Raw genomic sequence first — 20,317 nt, 5'->3', positions numbered from 1 at the left:
ATGGAATGGGACTAACTTCACGTCATACTTCTCTTTGTGTCATTCCGAATGTACTGCGATGATGCATACACTCACACACGTATAAAGTGACTGAGTAAATTGTGATTTCCAACAAAAACATACGAAGTGATTAAATTTGTGTGAAAGTTGTGCTTTTTTACGGGAACAAAAAAGTATCGTAAAAGTGACAAAAAATCAATTCAATCAACCGAATTTACCAAAATACTATCAACATACCAGGCGTAGGATAATTTACCGTAAAGGATTAGTGAAATATCGACGTTGAATCAACGAAAATAACCAAAAATATGTCGTACGCGTATTTGTTTAAGTACATCATCATCGGTGATACGGGTATGTCTACAACACATTTCTTTTTTCGATTTTCATTTTTTTTTCTGCTTCGTAAAATCGATCGAAATTCATTTCATAGACGTTCGGGGTAATTCATACGGTCCCATTACAATTATCATTTCGATTAACACAACAAAAACGACAAAACAAAAACCAAAACTCAAAATAATTCTTTTGTCCGTATGGATTATGAACGACAACCAGATAGAAAATCAATTATATCATCGGAGCATACATCTGAATATACGTGCGATGAAACCATCCTTATCGCCCTTTGTGTCTTCGTGGTGAATGTGGGTGGCTTTTCGCTAAATACGACTTGGTTTTCTGTTAAGTCTGTCTGTCGTTAAGTCAAGCTGTTGATTTCGAATGAAATTTTCGATCGATTTCGATTCATTTTTCGTTATACCTACACGCATCGATTGAGTATATAATAATAAATTGATACGCAAAATATATTGTCGATTAGCAAGAGATATGAAAAAAGGGGGAAGGAAACGAAAACGTAAACAAAGAGATCTCTCCACACTCTATACTGCGACTTGTTATAAATTATTTAACATCGTAATAGCAACAATAGTGACATAGACTTTAGAACAAGTGGCTACACAGGCCCGTACGAGCATCGATATTGATTCTATAGAATAATCTGAAACTCTGTGCGTGTCTTTGTTCGAAATAATTTATGGTATTTAAGGTTTTGATCGGTTTGACCTGTTTCAATACAGGTTCAACCCGACCCTAAATGAATTACCTTCGGGTAATTCGTCTCAACTTTCAGGGTATACCGAAACTGAACTTTTCAGGATGGTTCGGGTAACCCAGAATTTGTACACCGGAAATCACAAATTTTGACGAAAAATTTGAACATGACCTGATAAAGTCATTCAATACATAATCAAGTCCCGAACGGGTTGAATTCGAAATCGAAAATTTCAGATTCAAGCGAAATTTGGGTTCCGAGCGTTTCTTCTTCTTCTTTTTCAGCCTGTTTCGATCCACTGCTGGATGTAGGCCTCTCCAACTTCTTTCCATTTCGTACGATCCATTGCCATTTGCTGCCAGTTTGTACCTGCAATATTCTTAATTCCGTTTGTCCATCTCTCTGGTGGTCTACCTATAGCTCGTCTTTTATATGGACGCCAGTTCATGATCTTTTTGGTCCAACGTTCGTCTGTCCTTCTTGCAATATGTCCCACCCAGCTCCATTTCAGAGATGCTATTCTTTCCATGACATCAACGACCCTGGTTTGTTGTCGAATCCATTGATTCGTCATTCTGTCTCTGAGTGTTATTCCAAGCATACTCCGTTCCATGCCTCTTTGTGTCACTCTCAATTTATCTTCGGATGCTTTCGTTAAAGTTAACGTTTCCGCTCCATAAGTGAGCACTGGAAGGACACAAGTGTCGAAAACTTTGCGTTTCAGACTATTATTCATTTTGCTTTTGCAAATTAGTTTGAGTTTTCCGAACGCTGCCCATGCAAGACCAATCCTACGTCTTATTTCTGCAGTCTGGTTGTCCAGACCTAACTTCAGTTTATGTCCTAGATATATGTAGCTGTCGACTCGTTCAATGACAGTGTCACCAATTTTGATTTCTCTATCGTCCCCGATGTTGGTCATGACTTTTCTTTTCGATAAGTTCATCTTGAGGCCAACTTTGCTTGCCTCTTCACTTAACTGTTGTAGCAAAAGCTGAGCGTGACCTAGATTCGCTGCTATCGGTACAATGTCATCAGCGAAGCGGATGCTCAGGTACTCTCCATTTATCTTTATTCCCATTTTACTCCAGTTTAACTTCCTAAAAACACTCTGCAGAATCGCCGTGAATAATTTCGGTGAAATGGTGTCACCCTGCCTTACACCTCGGCCAATTCTGAATTTCTCCGTGCTCTTACGAAGTTTTATACATGAAGTATCATTTTTGTACACATATCGAATTGTGTTGGAGTACCTTGAGTCTACTCTACATTCGTCTAATGCGTCCAATATCGACCATGTTTCCACTGAATCGAAAGCTTTTTCGAAGTCTATGAATAGCAAGACTATGTCGATGTTGTATTCACGACACTTCTCAATAAGCGTTTTCATCACCTGCAAATGGTCGTTTGTGCTGAAACCAGATCTGAAAGCAGCTTGCTCAACAGGTTGGTAGAAGTCGAACTTGTTAGTGTTCCTCTTTGTAATGATTTTCATAAACAACTTGTAGAGTGTTGACAATAGGCTTATGGGTCGGTAATTTTCCAGCTTTGTTATGTCTCCTTTTTTATGCAGTGTTCCAAGTGTTTGATAATGAGAAATCAGTGAGACTGTCTCTGCAATCTTTCTGTGAACCATCTTCTAAGCCATAATAACTCAGCACTTTTATCCAAGCTGTAAACTTTGGTCGCGAGATACGCTTCTGATGTGATTTTACATATAAAAATCCTCACCATGATTACGATCACAGGAGTTGAATTTTTTGTATGAAATCCATCATTTTAGCGACAACTGTGTAGAGTCATTCGCGTGTCTGTATCTGCGAGACCTCCCCATAGTTTACAGCTTTGTTTTTATCAACTACCCATGGTTTTTTTTTATCACCTTTTAAAGTATCATATCTCTGTAGAACTTCACGGATCAGAAAAGACAGAAAGAAACCAAGTTTAAGGTGAATTTGAGTGTATCGCCACAGTTTGTTCGGTACAGCGCTAAAGATTTCCATAGAAATGATGGAATGGGGTGGAATATTATGCCAAGAATGTTGGAAAAGTATTTCAATACAGAGACGATCCGAACTGAAATCGTCAGTGCTACAACTGAAAAAACACAGACAGGGGCAGAGCTGTTTAAAATTTCGTAAAAATTATCTACGGTGCCCGAGCAACGCAAAACCAATTTTTCTAATTACAATTCTTCTATATTTAGATTTCTCTAGACAGTCACTTGTACACCAGACTGAGATTCATAACAGAACGTCCCACTTTAAATAAGAATTTGTCAGTGGCATCGGTCAGACATCAGCTCTCGCTCCATGATTGATATTTATCCTATTAAATCTTATCGGAGAAGTGAATGACGATGTTTAGACTTAATTTTTCAATAGTAAGACCTCATCAATTAATTCGAAAACAGATTTCATATTGAAAACAACAAAGAATAAAAGAAAAAAAATCCTCCCCGGCGGGGAATCGAACCCCGGTCTCCCGCGTGACAGGCGGGGATACTTACCACTATACTACCGAGGACTTAAGGGCCCTCGATAGTAAATAATATTATTTGCGCAAACAATTGCACGTTTAACACTGTGTGTAGTATGTGATAAGCACACACACGTGTAGTCGTAATCATTTTTGAGTTATATTTGGCGAGAGCATTATTATATGTGAAATTTCAAGGCGCTTGAGTGTGTCTATTTGGCCTATTTGTAAGAAATTTTCTGGGTTTTCAGATTTTGTTTGTTTGTTTGTGCGGGTGATTGATGATTATGATATATGGATTGGGTCGACGTCTGTTTGTTTCTCATTTAAAAAATTATTTTTCCTTGTATCAGTAGAGGGAACTCGTTACGCATTATCGCGAAGATTATGATTCACAATTAGTTATAGAAGGGTTACAAAAAACACCGTTTTTTGATCTTACAAATTTGGTTTATTAGCATCGGATGCATTTCGGCATATTTGCCATCATCAGCTTGTATGTAACTAACTAAAATTCTTTAATAAATAATAATAATAAAGAATTTTAGTTAGTTACATACAAGCTGATGATGGCAAATATGCCGGAATGCATCCGATGCTAATAAACCAAATTTGTAAGATCAAAAAACGGTGTTTTTTGTAACCCTTCTATAACTAATTGTTAAGTAGGATCTTACGGTTAGTCACAACAAAATCAAAATTTATTAAGATTATGATTCTTTCCCATGAAAATTCTGATCGAAAACATACGATCAATTTTGCGTTGATGAGAATTATGCTGCATTTTCCGTTGTAATCCAATATTCACCACAATGAAAAATCCACATAATTGTCGATCCCATCAACGCATTCAATCTTCAACCCATCAATTTTGTGCGTGTGTTTTCGGCCTTAAATTACCGAAATAACAACAGGCCCTGTCCTGCACAATTTACTGATTGTATAATTTTTGCTGTTTTTTCGTCAAGGCATGTGAACAATGAACATGTGACAATATGAGACAATGAACGTGAGCCATTCCTTTAGGCCAAAAACACATGAGCACTGAATGCAAACCTGTAGCACATTGCTACATGAATTATGGGACCAAAACTTCGGTAAAATTCGAATTTCGAATGGAGTGTCCAAATTTCTTGCAGCGCTTACGATTACATTGATGGAGTGAAAAATGTGTTTCACTCCACTCGAGTGTTTTCGTTTGCGATGTATTAGTCGGTCTTGGTTATTACAGTGAGAGCCTTATTCCCGGTTTTTGTTCACCACCGGCTATAGTAGGTCAGAGGTGAGCGAGCTTAAGGCTCGGAACAGGTCAGGTTCCTGACCTGCTTAGACCTGAACGTGATTCTGATAATTTTGAATTGACCTGCATTCACCTGAAACTGAAAGTGCTAGTCAGGTCAGGTTTCAGGTCGACCGGTACAAGTTCTCAAGGATAACTTGTGAGACCATGTCAGGTAATCTTGAAAAAATTACTTGACTTGACCTGAACTCTACGATTTTTGACCGCGGTCGACCTTTGTCGACCTATTCCGAATCTTAAGCGAGCTGCCTAAAAAATTGTATTTTCCAATTTCGCTGGAGAAACGAACAGAATTTAAGTCTGTAGTGACCTGTTCACTACTCGTGTATTTGCTATAAATCTCTCATCACACACACATATAGTAATAACCAAATCGTCTGCTATGATTGTTATCATGCAGACTGCATTGTAAGATTCAGTCCATTAGTAGAGCTCGAACAGACAACACGTAATAAATCATACACAAGCCTAACCCGATGTTTACATTAATTAAGTAGAAGCACAAGACTTTTATATTGGTGACCCGAACGTTCTTGAAACCAGCCTAAAGTATTTGAACGGAGCAAAGTGATCATTCGATATTTTTGTCAATAATCGAAAGTGAAATACACGCGAATAGTAAATGTCGGGAGTTGCATACAACGGGATTCGATTGTCCGAGAAGACAAAGAGCACAAATTTGGTTTTCGTCATTACACAAGCACGTAGTTTGGTGAAATTCGAACGCTTTGTATTAAAACATCAGCTCACATACCGGGTGTAGAAGCATTATAGTTTCTTGGAAGTTGTGGAAAGTTTCATCCAAGATTTTGGCGCGTAAAGGTTATATAAATTAATCGCAGTCAACGTGGCCAATTAAAAACCCAATCGAGTAGCCTTACAAGGTCGTCTAGAATAGAGTTTACTAATGGATTCACAACTATCAACGGAGTTGTTGGTGCACATACTTTCGTTCTCTACCTTCACGATACAATTTCTACAACGAAGTTCGAAGGAGAATCTAGCGAAATTGTGGCAACAACGACCCGAGTCCGTAACAAACGGGAAGAATAAGCAACGTAAGCCCGAAGGGTTCAATCGTCAAAATGACGCAAGTAGCATCACCGATTCGAGAATCAGCGAGAACGCCCACAATACGAAATTCGAGAGTTTAGTCGGGTCGGTTAACGAAAACACAAAGTCATCGCACCGACCGTTCTTCGACCGCCATACCAAACATTCCATGGGAAATGCACACGATCATATGCGTAAGGAGGTTTGGAACAATGGAGAAACAAACGGGAACAGAGCGCGGCCGAATAATCGTGAAATAAATGGTTGTTTGTTGAATAGAAGAGTGCAATTAGCACAGAAAATTCTTCGAGTAATTTTTTCGATCGTTTCGAGCCAATCGTTTTATAGTTTTTGAATGAAAAGGTAGAGTCAAAAAGTTGAATTTTTTGTTTCATAATTTTTTTTTTGTTAAATTTTTGTTAATTCTCGTTAGGTAAAATCACATCTGATGTTAGTAAGTACAATTACGTCGTAGCTACGTTGCCTCAAGACATAGCCGAATCGGTATCGGATATTTTAGAGAATCCCCCAGCGAGCGATTTGTATAAGAATTTGAAAGACGAGCTTATTGGTCGTCATTCATTGAGTTTGGAAAGCCGGATAAGGAAGTTAACATCCGATGAAGAGATCGGCGATAAAAAGCCGTCTGAGTTTTTTAGGACCCTTAAGCGTTTAGCAGGCAACTGCGGTACGGTTGGTGATGAGTTGTTGAAAAAGCTGTGGATGGGTAGACTTCCTCAGGCGATCAGTGTAGCTCTTATTCCTCAAAAGGACGATGAGATTGGTAACTTGATGAAATTGGCTGACCAAGTGTGGGAAGCAATAAAAACAGCTAACATCTCTGCTGTGAGTAATCATCCGGCCGGTCCATCTTCAATCTATGATGAGCTAAAAAGCGAAATTAATTCTCTAAAAATGATGATCGAAAAGATTTCGTTTGATAGGTCTCGCAATAGGAACAGAAGTCGTTCTCGAAATTGCTCTAATGAAAGCTCGAACAATCACACTCGTTCAAACAGCAATTATCGCAGAAATCGTTCACGAAGTTCACGGTTCAACCCAAATGGTAGATTCTGCTTTGATCATTTTAAGTTCGGAAAGAGAGCAACGAAGTGTACTAAGCCTTGCGCATTCGTGGATAAATCCCAAGACACGAGTGTTTCAAGAGACCGAGCGAGTAACCCAAACTAAAGAGTCCTGCTGTAGACGCGGCTACCAGTGGGATGTTGTTTAAATCTTGCCGCCTTTTTGTTAGGGATAATAAGAATAAATTGCTGTTTTTAATTGATACCGGAGCTGACGTAAGTGTCATTCCGAAAAGTTTTGTTAAGTTTTTCAAATTAAACAAAGATTTTCAGCTAACGGCTGCGAACGGTTCGGTGATTAATACGTACGGAAGCAAAGTAGTTGAAGTTGAGTTAGGTTTAAGGAGGAATTATCCTCACGAGTTTATCCTAGCTGATGTGAACAAACCGATAATAGGAGCAGATTTTCTAGCTAAGCACGGTCTTCTACCGGACTTGAGGAACAAGAAATTGGTCGATCCAGCAACCTCTTTGGTAATAAACGCGATGAGGGCTGATAATTGCTATGAGCCAACTCCTAGGTTGTATTCAATTGCCACAGAATTCGGCGAAATTCTCAAGAAGTATCCGTCATTAGTTGCTCCGCCTAATTTCAATCTGCCAGTCAAGCACAATGTTGTCCACCATATACACACGAAAGGTCCGTTGCCGTATTCCAAGGCACGCAGGCTAAGCCCCGATAAGTTTAAAGTGGCTCAAGTCGAATTCAACTATATGAATGAAGTTGGAATTTGTCGACCTTCGTCGTCACAAGCAGCTTCGGCATTAACTATGCCGCCTAAACCTCGAAGTCCGGACTTCCGTCCATGTGGTGACTATCGAAGGTTAAATGCTATAACGATTCCGGACAGGTATCCTCTGCCACACATTCAAGATTTCAATGCTAAAGTGGCAGGGAGTAAGATTTTTTCCAAAATTGATTTAGTGAGATCTTTTCACAATATTCCAGTGGCACCAGAGGATGTGCATAAGACTGCCATAATCACTCCTTTCGGATTGTTTGAATTCCCTAGGATGCCATTTGGACTGCGTAACGCAGCCCAGACTTTCCAGAGATTTATGAATGAAGTTTGCAAAGGACTAGACTTTGTGTTCGTTTATATTGACGACATTTTGATTTTCAGTAAATCGCCCGAAGAGCATAAAGCTCATTTGGACACACTTTTCGAACGTTTGGCCGAATACGGCTTGTGTATTAAGCCTTCCAAATGTGTACTTGGTGTGAAAGCACTCGAATTTCTTGGTCATTATGTTGACGAAAATGGCATTTTGCCTTCGGCAGAAAGAGTGGAAGCGATTACTAGTTTCCCGGCGCCCGATTCTCTTAAGAAAGCCCAACGTTTCGTTGGAATGATTAATTATTACTTCAGATTTGTGCCAAAATTGGCTGAAATTTTGATTCCACTGCATTCTCATATAGCAGAAATGGAAGGAATGAAGAAAAAGAATCGGAATCGGAAATTAGAGTTCCATTGGCCTGATAGTTGTAATGACGCGTTTAATCAAGCCAAAGAAGCTTTAGCCAATGCGACGATGCTAGTGCACCCGAAGAAGAAAGGGTTAATTATCAGTTTGTTCACAGACGCTTCGGGTAAAGCTGTAGGGTCAGTCTTGCAGCAGTATCACAAAGGTATCTGGCAACCGTTAGGTTTTTTCTCAAAAAAGCTTAGTTCGGCGGAAGTGAAATATAGTACTCTAGACCGTGAGCTTTTGGCGATATATTTATCGGTTAAGCACTTCCGCTATTTTTTAGAAGGGAGAGAGTTTATCGTTTACACCGATCATAAGCCACTGACCACGGCTATGACATCGACGGCTGAACGCAGTCCGCGACAGTGTCGCCATTTAGAATTCATTTCTCAGTTCACAACGAATATTCAACACGTCAAAGGAAAGAACAATGTTGTCGCTGATTTTTTGTCACGGATCGATGAACCGGAAGTAGCTTCGTTGAAAACCAGTTTAGAATTGAAAGCACTAATCGAGCTTCAGAAAGGCGACGACGAGATCCAAGAGTTATTAGAAAAGCAAGACGATAAGTCTAAATATTGCTTAAAAGAAGTTGATTTGCCACTTTCCCTAGGCAAGTTATGGTGCGACGTTAGCACGGGCCAAAATCGTCCGTTTGTACCAGAACCGCTTAGGAGAGCTATCTTTGATCAGTTTCATTCACTATCGCACCCTGGAATTCGGGGAACGCGAAAATTAGTTACATCACGGTATTTTTGGCCATGTGTCAACAAGGACGTAAACCACTGGACCAGGTCGTGTATTCCTTGCCAGCGGGCTAAAGTCGTGAGACATGTGAAATCGCCGCTAGGAAAATTCAAGGCTCCTTCTAGTAGGTTTGAGCACATTCATATTGACCTTGTTGGTCCGCTACCCTGTTCTAACGGTTTCACGAGCGTTCTGACTGTCGTAGACAGGTTTACTCGCTGGCCAGAAGCTTATCCTATACATGATCAGACTGCCGAAACGACAGCTAGGTGCCTAGTTAGCCAGTATATTTCGCGGTTTGGCGTGCCATTAGAAATCACGACTGACAGAGGAAAGCAGTTCGAGTCGCAGTTGTTTGCCGAATTGTGTAAGTTGTTAGGCTCAGACAGGATCCGTACAACATCGTATCATCCGCAAGCCAATGGCATGGTAGAGCGTTTTCATAGAAATTTTAAAGATTCGATAATCGCTAGATGTAATACTGTTCATTGGACCGACGAGTTGCCTCTAGTCTTGCTGGGAATAAGAGCTACAGTGAAAGAAGGCTTAGGATGCTCACCAGCTGAGTTAGTATATGGGCAAACTTTGAAGATTCCGGGAGAATTTTTCGTCGATACACCGCTGACCGATCCGCTCGATCATTCTAATTTTGTTGATAGGTTGCGAAAACATATGCGTGCTGTAAAGCCAGTTGAGCCTGCGGTTTCCCGACAAGCTCAAGAGAGCGTTCCCAAGGCGTTAAGTACGTGCAGTCACGTTTTCGTTAGAATTGACAGGGTAAAGCCTAGTCTGCATCCCCGTTACGACGGACCATTTAAAGTTATTAAACGTTTGAGGAAGGGTTACGTTTTGCACGTTAACGGGAAGAACGATACGGTGTCGATAGATCGTTTAAAGCCAGCGTTTGGGATTCTGTCGGTGGCATCGGATAATAAAGTCCTTAAGAAGAAGTCGGTTAGTTTTCGATAGTTTTGGTCGTTGTGGGCTTGTGCTGATAGCTATAAACTAAGTACACGTTCAGACGGGATGTCCTTTCGTAGTTTGTAATTTTTTTTTTGTTTTTCTTGTTTTTTTTTTGTTGAAAAGGGGAATAATGTAGTGGTCGTGAACTGAGTCACTACCCCTACGTAACAAGTGTCGAAATGTCAAATAACATCGCATTCTCTTAGTACGAACTCTCTCGTTATATTCGGTTAACCGACCGTAATATAACTAGAGCGTATGAGTTACGACGAAGATCTTTATTCACTCGACCACCATAGCGTCAGCATCATTTAAACGAGCTCAATAAATTGTAATTAGTAAGTCGAACAGTGGCCTTTCATTTTACGTATTAGATAGGAGTCCGAGACTTCTACAAGTCACATTAACATTGAAGGGCCTTCAGAAGGCATCAGCGCACTTTCGCCGTTTTGTTTCCATTTACGTGGCAGTTCGTTCAATCAAAGAAAAGAGATGGAGTCTTAACAGTTTAAACATACTGGGAAGTTAACGCAGAGCTAAGAGGCCACTCATAAATGGCGTCCACTACTTTTGGTCGGTCTTAGACTTCCCTCTCTCCATCGTCACACGAAAATGGTCAAATTTGACTCAATTTTGTTAGGGCCATCACGTTTTCTAGAGTCTCCCTCCACCCAGCCCAGACCGCGGACGTCATTTGTGAACGGTCCCTAAACTGCGTAAGTGAGGCCTTAAACCTAAGGGTTAACGCGTCTCTTCTTTGTGTTACGAATGATAAGAGCATTATGGAAGCACAACACTTCCAGTGTAAATACGCCGAAGTTTAACAAATGTGAACGCTCTCTTTGTAGTTTTGTTGTAAGCAACTGTTCTGGACCTACTCTCTAGCTGATAGGTTTTGTTGTTTTGTATATGCATGTTCACTGAAAAATATCATCAATCGATGATAAAATTTACAAATAATCGATACTATATCAATCGAATGTTTTATCGACAATTGGTAAAGATCGACTGATAATCGAATTATCAGTAAACAATTATCGAAAAATCAGTGGATATTTACCGATTACTAGTCGATATCTATCGATTATCAGTCGATCTTCATCGATTATCGATAAAACATTCGTATTTAATTGATTTTTTGAAAATATCGATAATCGATTCTAAGTAAATAATCGATATTTTATCAATCGAATGAATTATCGAACATGCCTAGTTTCGGACATTTGCCGGGCATTTAAATTGGCAAGCCCACTTACCTCTACAAAGGGTACCTCTCGCACTGTTTTAGAAATTTTAACAGAGTTAGCATGTGGTACACTTGTTCGAATTACAACTTACATGTAAGACGACAATAATCGACATACAGTCAATGCTCCAAGAACACTTCATCACCTCATTTGGGTATCTATTACATAAGCCGAAAACACGCAAGATTGCTTGTGTTTTCAGCGTTTTCATTAGTCTAAGGCGCATTTATGTTCAGCATTAATTATCCAGTCGTGTCTTTACAACAGTGGAACATTTTACATTCTCGTGCAATATTTATATGTGTTTATGACCCGCAGCACCATGCCACCAACACTTTTTATCATGATTATGACCCACATTCAGTCAGTCAAAACTCTGAATATTTCTTTCATTTATATTTTCCAGGTGTTGGTAAATCGTGTCTACTGCTTCAGTTCACCGACAAGCGTTTTCAGCCCGTGCATGATCTGACCATTGGCGTTGAGTTCGGCGCTCGTATGATCACAATTGATGGAAAACAGATTAAACTGCAAATTTGGGATACGGCTGGACAGGAAGCATTCAGGTACATTATTGCTGTCCCTAACAATCAGAGAAATGATAACCAATGGCGTTGCTTCCGCCCCACGTGCAGTCCCGTGAGGAGTGTGTTATTCAGATCGAATGTTGGATCGAAATACCGGTATTTTGCTGTGATGAATCGAATTTCACTCGTTAGATTCTTGCAAGGATAAGATTTTGAAAACTTTCTCTAACTCTTTCCGCTGAAAAATCACGAGAAATTTTGCGCTGCTGACTGGCAATTGTGCTGCGTTTTCCATCGATTTTGCTACGTTTGCTACAAGGCGGACTGCAATGGATAACGTAACATAACTGTCGATCTCAGCAACGCAAAATGGTTCTTGAAAATTGAAATTTAAAATTTCTTCGAGAGGGAATATGGAACTGCAAAAAGAATATGAAACTTTAGAGCCTACCACATTAGAGATGTGCGCGCCCATCCGAGTTTTTATCCGGCCCGATCGGGCTTGGGCCGGACGGGCTATAAATACGTCGGGCCAGTTCGGGCCGGGCTTTAAAAATGAATTTCGGACCGGGCTTCGGGCCGGACGGGCTTCAAAAAAACATCGGCCCGCACACCTCTACTGCCACATCATTGAATTTCTCTCAGAAATTTCCCCCACTCTTTAGAAGTGCTAAATCGATTCAAATTAAATCTTGCGTGGTTCATACGAATAACAGATCGGGTCCCTAGACATGCCGATTTTTTGATGTTGAAAATTTTTCGTTTTCGAAGATTTTACTGGCGTGTGGAGCTTGTGGCACGCTTCTCTCTCTCTCTCACTGGAGTCACAGGAAAAATATATAAACATACTGAAGGTAACGCAAACCCGCAGGAAATAGCAAGAAAGACGGACCCCAAGTTTCGGGTGAATATAAGATTTGTTATGTTGCAACCGTGACGTTTAACATAATAATGTTGTTGGAACTGCGTTGTTTAGTATTGAGTTCTGCATGTGCTACAACCTAACAAAGTGAATTACACTTGTGTCCAACATTATAAGAATTATATTCACACGAAAGTAGGGGTCCGTGTGTTCTTGCGGATTTGTGTTAACGTTCAGTCAATTTACCTTGGTCACAGGTCTCTACTTTCAAGCGAATTTCGTCGCGTTATGTCAAGGCTGTATACTTTGGGGAGGTCACGCAGATCGCCATTTTATTAGATACGCGGGAACACACCTTTTCCATGCAAACAAATTCACCGAAATTCAATTTGTATGGCGTGGTGAATTTTTTGTATGAAACGTGGTGTGTAACCCGCGTATCTGCATCTGCGTGACCTCCCCAAAGTTATGTTTCACTCATATTGAATTGGTTTTCGCCAAGCTGCAGCTAGTGGTGAGTTGAATTCGAACTTAGCAGGTACAACAACATTAGTCGGAAAAAAATGTGATGATGCTGCCATTGCAACAGTGAATAATTCATCTGAAAGTCGAGTTCTGTATTTTCTCTGATCTGCTGGGGTCGGCATTACCTTCAGAGCTTGTTTACTTTGGCGTCACCCGCTCATCTCCAAAGTTTATAGCTTTCCGTGTGTGTTAGGCATAACAGCTCCGCTATTGGGTAGTAAGAAATCATTACGTCAAGGGGAAAACCCATTTCGTTTGTTAGATATGTTGGGCTTCTACTAGAGTATGGTTCGAATATCTCGCGAATCTTTTTCTGTCGGAGGAAGATACGCTAGAGAGCAGCATAAAAGACTAAGGAATAACCAAAATAATGACGCATCGCGAGCCCTTTTATCCATAGGTGGATCCAGAAAATTTCCTGGTCCGGGCGGTCAAACTTAAAAATGTTTTTTGACCCGGGTGGTTTTTTATAAATTGCATTTGGTACCAACAAAAACATTAATCCTTTCACCAGGGTGGTCTGCGCCTGCTGTTATCTCAGATAATACCGTCCGGTCGGGTAAGCACATTTCAACTATCACTAAAGTATGTTCATATCTTAGATCAATCACCCGTTCCTATTACCGCGGCGCCGCCGGTGCATTGTTGGTCTACGATATCACAAGACGGGACACGTTCAACCATCTAACAACTTGGTTGGAAGATGCCAGACAACATTCGAATTCAAATATGGTCATAATGCTAATCGGTAATAAGAGGTAAGCGAACAGAGACATCCCCTTCCACCGCATCTTTGCATGCAAATTGGAATTGTGAATTTTGATGAGAAAACTCCCGTTGTTTGTTTACGTTTCAGTGATTTAGATTCGCGTCGTGAAGTGAAGAAGGAGGAAGGTGAAGCGTTCGCCCGTGAACATGGTTTAGTTTTTATGGAAACGTCGGCTCGTACAGCTGCAAATGTTGAAGAGGCATTCATCAATACGGCCAAGGAAATTTACGAAAAAATCCAGGAAGGTGTCTTCGATATAAATAATGAGGTAAGACAGTGGTGAACAGGTGTGACTGGCCACCAAAAGACCTAGTGTGTCAGGCGAATGTAGCTAGAACCGAAATAGCGTTCAGTGACCGAGTGTCTTTCATATGCAATCAAGAATTGCGGGACCTTCACTGTTTTAGGTCTCCATTTCCACAATGAGCATGCGAAATATTTAAACGGAGACCCAAAGCGCTGAAGTGCGACTGCAGCTTTAAGGTGGCCGCTCCGCTTTGTCTCACGTTTACTTAACAGATGAGTTTAAACAATCGAATAGATGAGTCGTCCTGACTCTGTTAGGTTGGGATGTGATCCGTTTCCAGACCCAGATGTTGTGACACTTCGTGACTTTGTGACACTTTTTCTCGAGTTGTAGTCTTGTGGTAAACGGAGATAGATATGCTGCGAAAGCGCATGGAATCTTTTGTTATTTCATTGGTTGTTAAAGTAGGCCACTGTTTATAGTCAATTTTTTCAATTTACCATGTGGTCTATAACGTACAGGCTGTAACATGAAAAATGACTCTGAATGGTAGTGGTGAATCATCATCTCACCACTCTTCCACCGACTTTTAAACTTGCATGAGTCTCCGACAGCTTCCCGTACACCCATGAGACTTTTTTTTTGTAACATTGCAGTTTGAATTACAGCCTAGGTGACCTGACTCGCCGAGTGGTGTCGCCGAGTTTTTTTTCGCCGAGTGGTTTCGTCAATATCTCTCATCTGCGCCAATGATAAAATATGCAAACAGCATTGACCAGCCCTCCTAAATGGCCACCATATCTCGGAACTTTCTCGACGGAATTTTCTCTTTTTTCATCAAGAATCTCACAATTGTCAGGGACAAAAAACAATTTTCAAAATCACTTCACATTTTCTCAAGCTGTCGACAACACGGACTGACAGACAGACAGACAACTTTTTTGTGTGGATTCCTCATTGGCAAATCCTTTCCTCTTACCGTCTGCTTCGGTCCATCGACTCCATCTAGTGTGGTACGTCGGCACGTGAAACTGTGTGTATATATCCTTTGGCAGTGTCCACTCTACACCAATCTCAGGTTTCGGACCTTCGGGTATTAAGAACTCCAAGATGAGGATCTTCAACCATTTAGAGGCCTTAGTACCTTAGCGACTTCTTATCGGAAACAGGGAAAATTCCCGCGGTAGAAGTAGCAAGGTCAGGGTGAAGGTAACAAAGGGTCTGTAAATATCATAAGCGCGTACAAATGTTAATAAAACTCAATTCAACCGCACTATGACGTGAAACCTGATCTGACCTCGTTCTAAAATCGGGATCAGGTCAGACCAGGTTCTCGTTTCTGAGAGCCTGAATCTGATGAGAAGGAAATCTGGTCAATCATTAGCAAGCTCATGGATCGGATATGGTTGACCTGTTCGGACCTTTAAAACTGATCCCATACCACGCAAAGAATGCATTTTGATTCGATGAAAAATGTTTCTACTTTCAGGCAAATGGCATTAAAATCGGACAACAACATTCCCCAACAAATCCATCGTTACCCGGCCAGTCGCAGGGTGGTCAAACTGGTGGAGGTTGCTGCTAATTAGCTAGTTTAAACCACGGAACTAAAATTTAAATTTAAAAAATTAATTTAAAAACAAAAAATAATGAAAAATGAAATCAAATGCAGACAAACAGAAAAAATATTTACAATTTTTACGGTTTACCAATATTCGATGCGCGGTGACGGAACAGACCGACGTGTTTGTAGCTTAAAGGATTTTTTGTTTGTTTTTTTTTTTCATTATTTTCATTCAACATTTTATAAAAAAAATTGTTTCTACAGCTCGAAACCGGTCCGGTCAACCTGAACCTGACCTGAAATTATATGCGGAACCTGAGTTGAACTATTTCAGGTTTCGTATGATCAAACGATTCGTCCGGATTTACGAGCGCGATATCAGATCGATGTTGAACTGGATCCTAATAGTTATTCAGTTCAACTGATTCAGGTTCAGGTTGGAGCTTTTATCCCTTTTTCCTTTTGTTTCATAATTTTCCGATTAGAGTAACTTCGATCGTGCAATTGCTTGCGGAATTTTTCATAATTTCTTATTGAAGCTTTACCTAAAGTATAAAGACTCTGACAGCACTGCAAACATTTAGCGCATCACAAACGAACACACCGAAACCAAGTTTCCCGGTGCAGCGCCACAGTTCATTCGGTGTAGCGCTAACGATTTCTATAGAATTGGTGAAATATGATGCCATGAATATTCAAATCTTAGGGGCTACGCTACAGTGCACTGCAGTTTAGTAAACTTGGCGCTGCACTCGAATTCACCCGAAACTTGGGTTCCCGTGTATTTCATACGTGAATTTGCGTTACCGTCAGTTATATACTTTGGCTTCACCGCCAGTTTTGTCACATATCCATCGGTCGGGCTGCATAAATTCCAATCAGCTTTGCGCGATCGTTGATTTTGTGATTTCGATTTTTTTTTTATATCGATTTATGTTCGACGAACATTGTTCGCATGATATACGTAGACTAGAAATTTATATTTGTTTTGTTGTGTACAAGGGAAATTATACCTACCATTAATATCCATTAGACTAATTTCAAAAAGTTTTTTTTATTTACAAAAACTACGAAAAGACAAGCTACTAAAAAAGAGTCGAATCCGAACCTCTAGAATCGGGTCCAGAACAACCACAAAAATATTATTTCGATCAGCTAAGAAGTCATCCCGACCTAGAGAAATGTCTGAATTGTTCTATTTACCGCTACATTTCTAGTTCTAGCTAGAGTCCATATCGCACATCCTGAGCCTAGTAATCGAGAGATATGAAACGCAATCAACCAGTTATATATAATATTTCAAAATGTTCAGCGTGACGGAGTCGCTTGGTGTTGTGAGTGAATGGAGTCGCCGTGTCCCATTACTGTTGACTTTCGCTGCAGCTGTTAAAATTTATTTGCGATAGAGGGTTTCGATTGAGAGTGAAACAATGCGCTTCACAGATTTATAACAGCTACCGCCCACATGAGCGAGATTTTTTACTATGAGGCAGATGATAAATCGCCTTTCATCGGATGTTAAAATGCAAAAAAGGCTCATGAGAGTGTGTTCAAAATATTTTTCTCTTTCATTGAGCTAACTGTACCCGATTGCACTAAACTGTATACCGTGTTCCAGTTCGAATTTCGAACAGTTTTCGAACAAATCTGTGTCCGCGGCTTATAAAAATTGGCGGAAGTGAGCACATAGCTCATTTTCAGTATAAATAAATCGAACTGATTCAGCGGCATAAACTGTTTCGAATTTGGTAATCGATAATTTCGGCAGTGTCAAAATAGCGTTATTGTAGCGCATACCTTCGAGTTGTGCTCCAAACTTTACGAATTGTATGGAATTTCGCGATACTGAAAGTGATTTATATAAGAAATCGTAGGCAATTAGTGAGACACGGGTCCGTTCGGAAATCTTTATCGTTAACAATGTAAGTAAAAGGTGAGGGGGTGGGGGGTGTATATATAGCATCGTCCATTTTTCTAACGCTAAGTTAAATTCTACAAATTCAGGAATAAATGCCCGTATGAGCTACCATACTAATTCAATGCACACCGTAAGTGCGCCTCTCAATTCAAATTACACTAACGCACAGTGGGGCTTAAGGCAGCATTTTTAAAACGCTAAACGACATTGGGTCGCCGAGTTCTTTGTCCTGTTAACGCTCGGCTCAATATTATCACGACCATGTACAGATTTCATCCTATCGGAGTCCCAAAATAAACTCTCAACAAAAATTCAGTGCGATTCCTAGCGTTGTGTTGCTCTTTTGTCCGTCTAAAAAGTATTTGAATTCTTTGGTTCTCACTTACGGTGTAAATTGCCTGTCGACATTTTTTGTGGTTCATACCGAGACTTTTTTTTCTAAGTTGGTTCGGTTCGACTAAGAAACTATACAAACAGATAGACGAGTAGTTTGTATCGTTTTTTTTAATGTAGGCGTGCAGCACCCTATCCGCCAGCAGGTTTTTTGACATTATTCGGAGAAACGTAACAGAAACGTCTAATCTTATCTAAAAGGAAACTTTCTTCTTAGCGAGTTCAATAATCGAATAGAACTTAAATCAAATTATTTCCATGCAAAAATTATACTTTTACACGTCTAAATACGTTTAACCAAATTGTTTAATTTTTAACGAAAGAAAATGAAAATTTTTATTGAAATTCAACATTGATTGCTGTAATACAATTTATCCATACCAAATACATGTCTTACATTAATAATTAATCTCCATTCAAAAATGAGTGTTTCACCTTGTTAGCGGCTGAGCGCAGAACCAGTACTTGGTCATCAAGGCTGTACACTTTGGGGAGGTCACGCAGATGCAGATACAGTATCACTGACACTCCAAACTTGACGGTTGAAAAATTCACCCCGTGATGATTATCGTCGCAGTAATGATTGTAGTCGTCGTGATGATTGTCGTGATGTTATCAATCATCAGCATGTTGTCGCGACTCTAAAAAATGACGATCTGCGTGACCTCGTCCCTTACAGTCTTGCTTGTCGTCTAGTCCGAGTCACTTTTAAATAGTATGGATCGCTTACCCGATCTCTGCACCGAATACGGGTGGGTACTTTAATATAAACCCACAATTCCGAGTATAAAGGAGCAATCAATTAAGTCGGATCGTTTGCTGTGACATAGTGCATACGTAACCCTAGTGCGTACGTGGCCCTAATGCGTTCGTGACCCTATTGTGTACGTAATTCAAATGTGTCCGGAAACCCAATCAATTCTGGAAATCCCTATTGTGCAACTTTACTTTTTTTTGAAGATCTCTTGGTGGTGCTGGAATTTTTGGCCATCATATTTTCACCTCAATAATACCAAAATTAAAGAAGCGAACCCAAAGAAACCTAACAAATTTTTGAGATTCCTTTAACTATAGAACTGGAAAGATTGTAGATCATGATCGATTGTTCAATTCTAGAAACTAACGCACTGGCGACTCAATGATCCCAAAAGTCCAGAAGATAACCTAAAAAAAACCTCAGAAATCCGTCAAATTCTACACTGGGAAGATAGTGGACCATGTTCGGTGCTATAATTTTGCACCAAAATGTTACCACCTTAATAATACCAAAAGTCCTACTCAACCGAATTTTATCATATTCATCTGGGATCTCACAATTATCAATAAATTTTCCATGCCCATGCACCGGGGCTCCACGAGAATCTGATAGATTTCAAGCTTGTTTTGGTTTGAAGTTTCGTTAGTTACAGGATAGGTCATGGATTGTTTTGTATCACAACAGGTTTGAAATCATGAAATTGGGGGGGGGGGGTGATATGCGCGCTCTTGTTCCTACGTTACGTATCGAATCAGATGGGCTAGCGATCTGTCCGTCACGAAACTTGTCAAGACAGATGACTAATCCAAAAGCGATTTTGAAGAAATTCCAGCGAAAAATTGCAGAAGGTAAGCCAAAACACAAAAATAGATTGAGTGAATGCGTCGGTGAATACTCAATGAGAGAGATAGAGGAAGGGAGAGAGATTGATTGATTGAATCAGTGTTGTTTCAGGACTGATACCAAAAGAAGTAGAAAATGAGAAATACTGACAGAAACTATTCATCGACCGTTTTTGAACGTTATGACTCAATGAAGACAAACTTACACCAAATTTAGTTTCATTGCGATTGCAACATGTACATGACGTAAACGTGAAGAGTCACAAAACACATGACATCATTGCACCTTTATCCAGACCATCAAAATGTTGGATGTACCAACAATCGTTTGAAACATTTTTGTGGGAACCCTTTTTTTAAAACTAATGTGGGATCCTTTTTCCATAAGTTTCCACCGAACCCAGACAGAGAATGGAATATCGATTGCAGGTTTGACTTTTTGACAAACAAATTCGATAATCTTCGAATGTAAAACAATTTATCAAATCGAATAGAACTTTTCCTTACACAGTG

At 40.0% G+C, this 20,317-nt stretch overlaps 1 protein-coding gene and 1 non-coding gene across 3 annotated transcripts; one reads left to right on the top strand and one right to left on the bottom strand.

Moving 5' to 3' along the window:
* Position 1: 1 nt before the first annotated feature.
* On the top strand, positions 2-18,610 carry LOC119079762 (ras-related protein Rab-2A). Of its 2 annotated transcripts, none has more exons than XM_037187843.1 (5): positions 2-354; positions 11,807-11,966; positions 13,917-14,072; positions 14,171-14,351; positions 18,326-18,610. In XM_037187843.1, the coding sequence occupies exons 1-5, from the start codon at positions 309-311 to the stop codon at positions 18,401-18,403; spliced, it is 621 nt and encodes a 206-aa protein (XP_037043738.1). In that variant the 5' UTR covers positions 2-308; the 3' UTR covers positions 18,404-18,610. The 2 variants fall into 2 exon arrangements, with proteins under 2 accessions (XP_037043738.1, XP_037043737.1); XM_037187842.1 differs by lacking the exon at positions 18,326-18,610 and adding an exon at positions 15,820-16,487.
* Trnad-guc lies at positions 3,512-3,583 on the bottom strand. Its single transcript has one exon. It is a non-coding gene; the product is annotated as a tRNA-Asp (tRNA).
* Positions 18,611-20,317: the final 1,707 nt, after the last annotated feature.

Source organism: Bradysia coprophila, unplaced genomic scaffold (genome assembly GCF_014529535.1).
Source record: "Bradysia coprophila strain Holo2 unplaced genomic scaffold, BU_Bcop_v1 contig_333, whole genome shotgun sequence".
Classification (NCBI taxonomy): domain Eukaryota; kingdom Metazoa; phylum Arthropoda; class Insecta; order Diptera; family Sciaridae; genus Bradysia; species Bradysia coprophila.
Note: the sequence above shows the minus strand (reverse complement) of the source record. Positions and strands in the feature narration are given on the sequence as shown.

What these genes read in the sequence shown, in the direction of transcription:
- LOC119079762 (XM_037187842.1), top strand. Translation starts at nt 309, where the DNA reads ATGTCGTACGCGTATTTGTTTAAGTACATCATCATCGGTGATACGG. An exon ending in GCTGGACAGGAAGCATTCAG is followed by an intron (nt 11,967 to 13,916) that starts GTACATTATTGC and finishes TTCATATCTTAG; the next exon opens with ATCAATCACCCGTTCCTATT. An exon ending in TCTTCGATATAAATAATGAG is followed by an intron (nt 14,352 to 15,819) that starts GTAAGACAGTGG and finishes TTCTACTTTCAG; the next exon opens with GCAAATGGCATTAAAATCGG.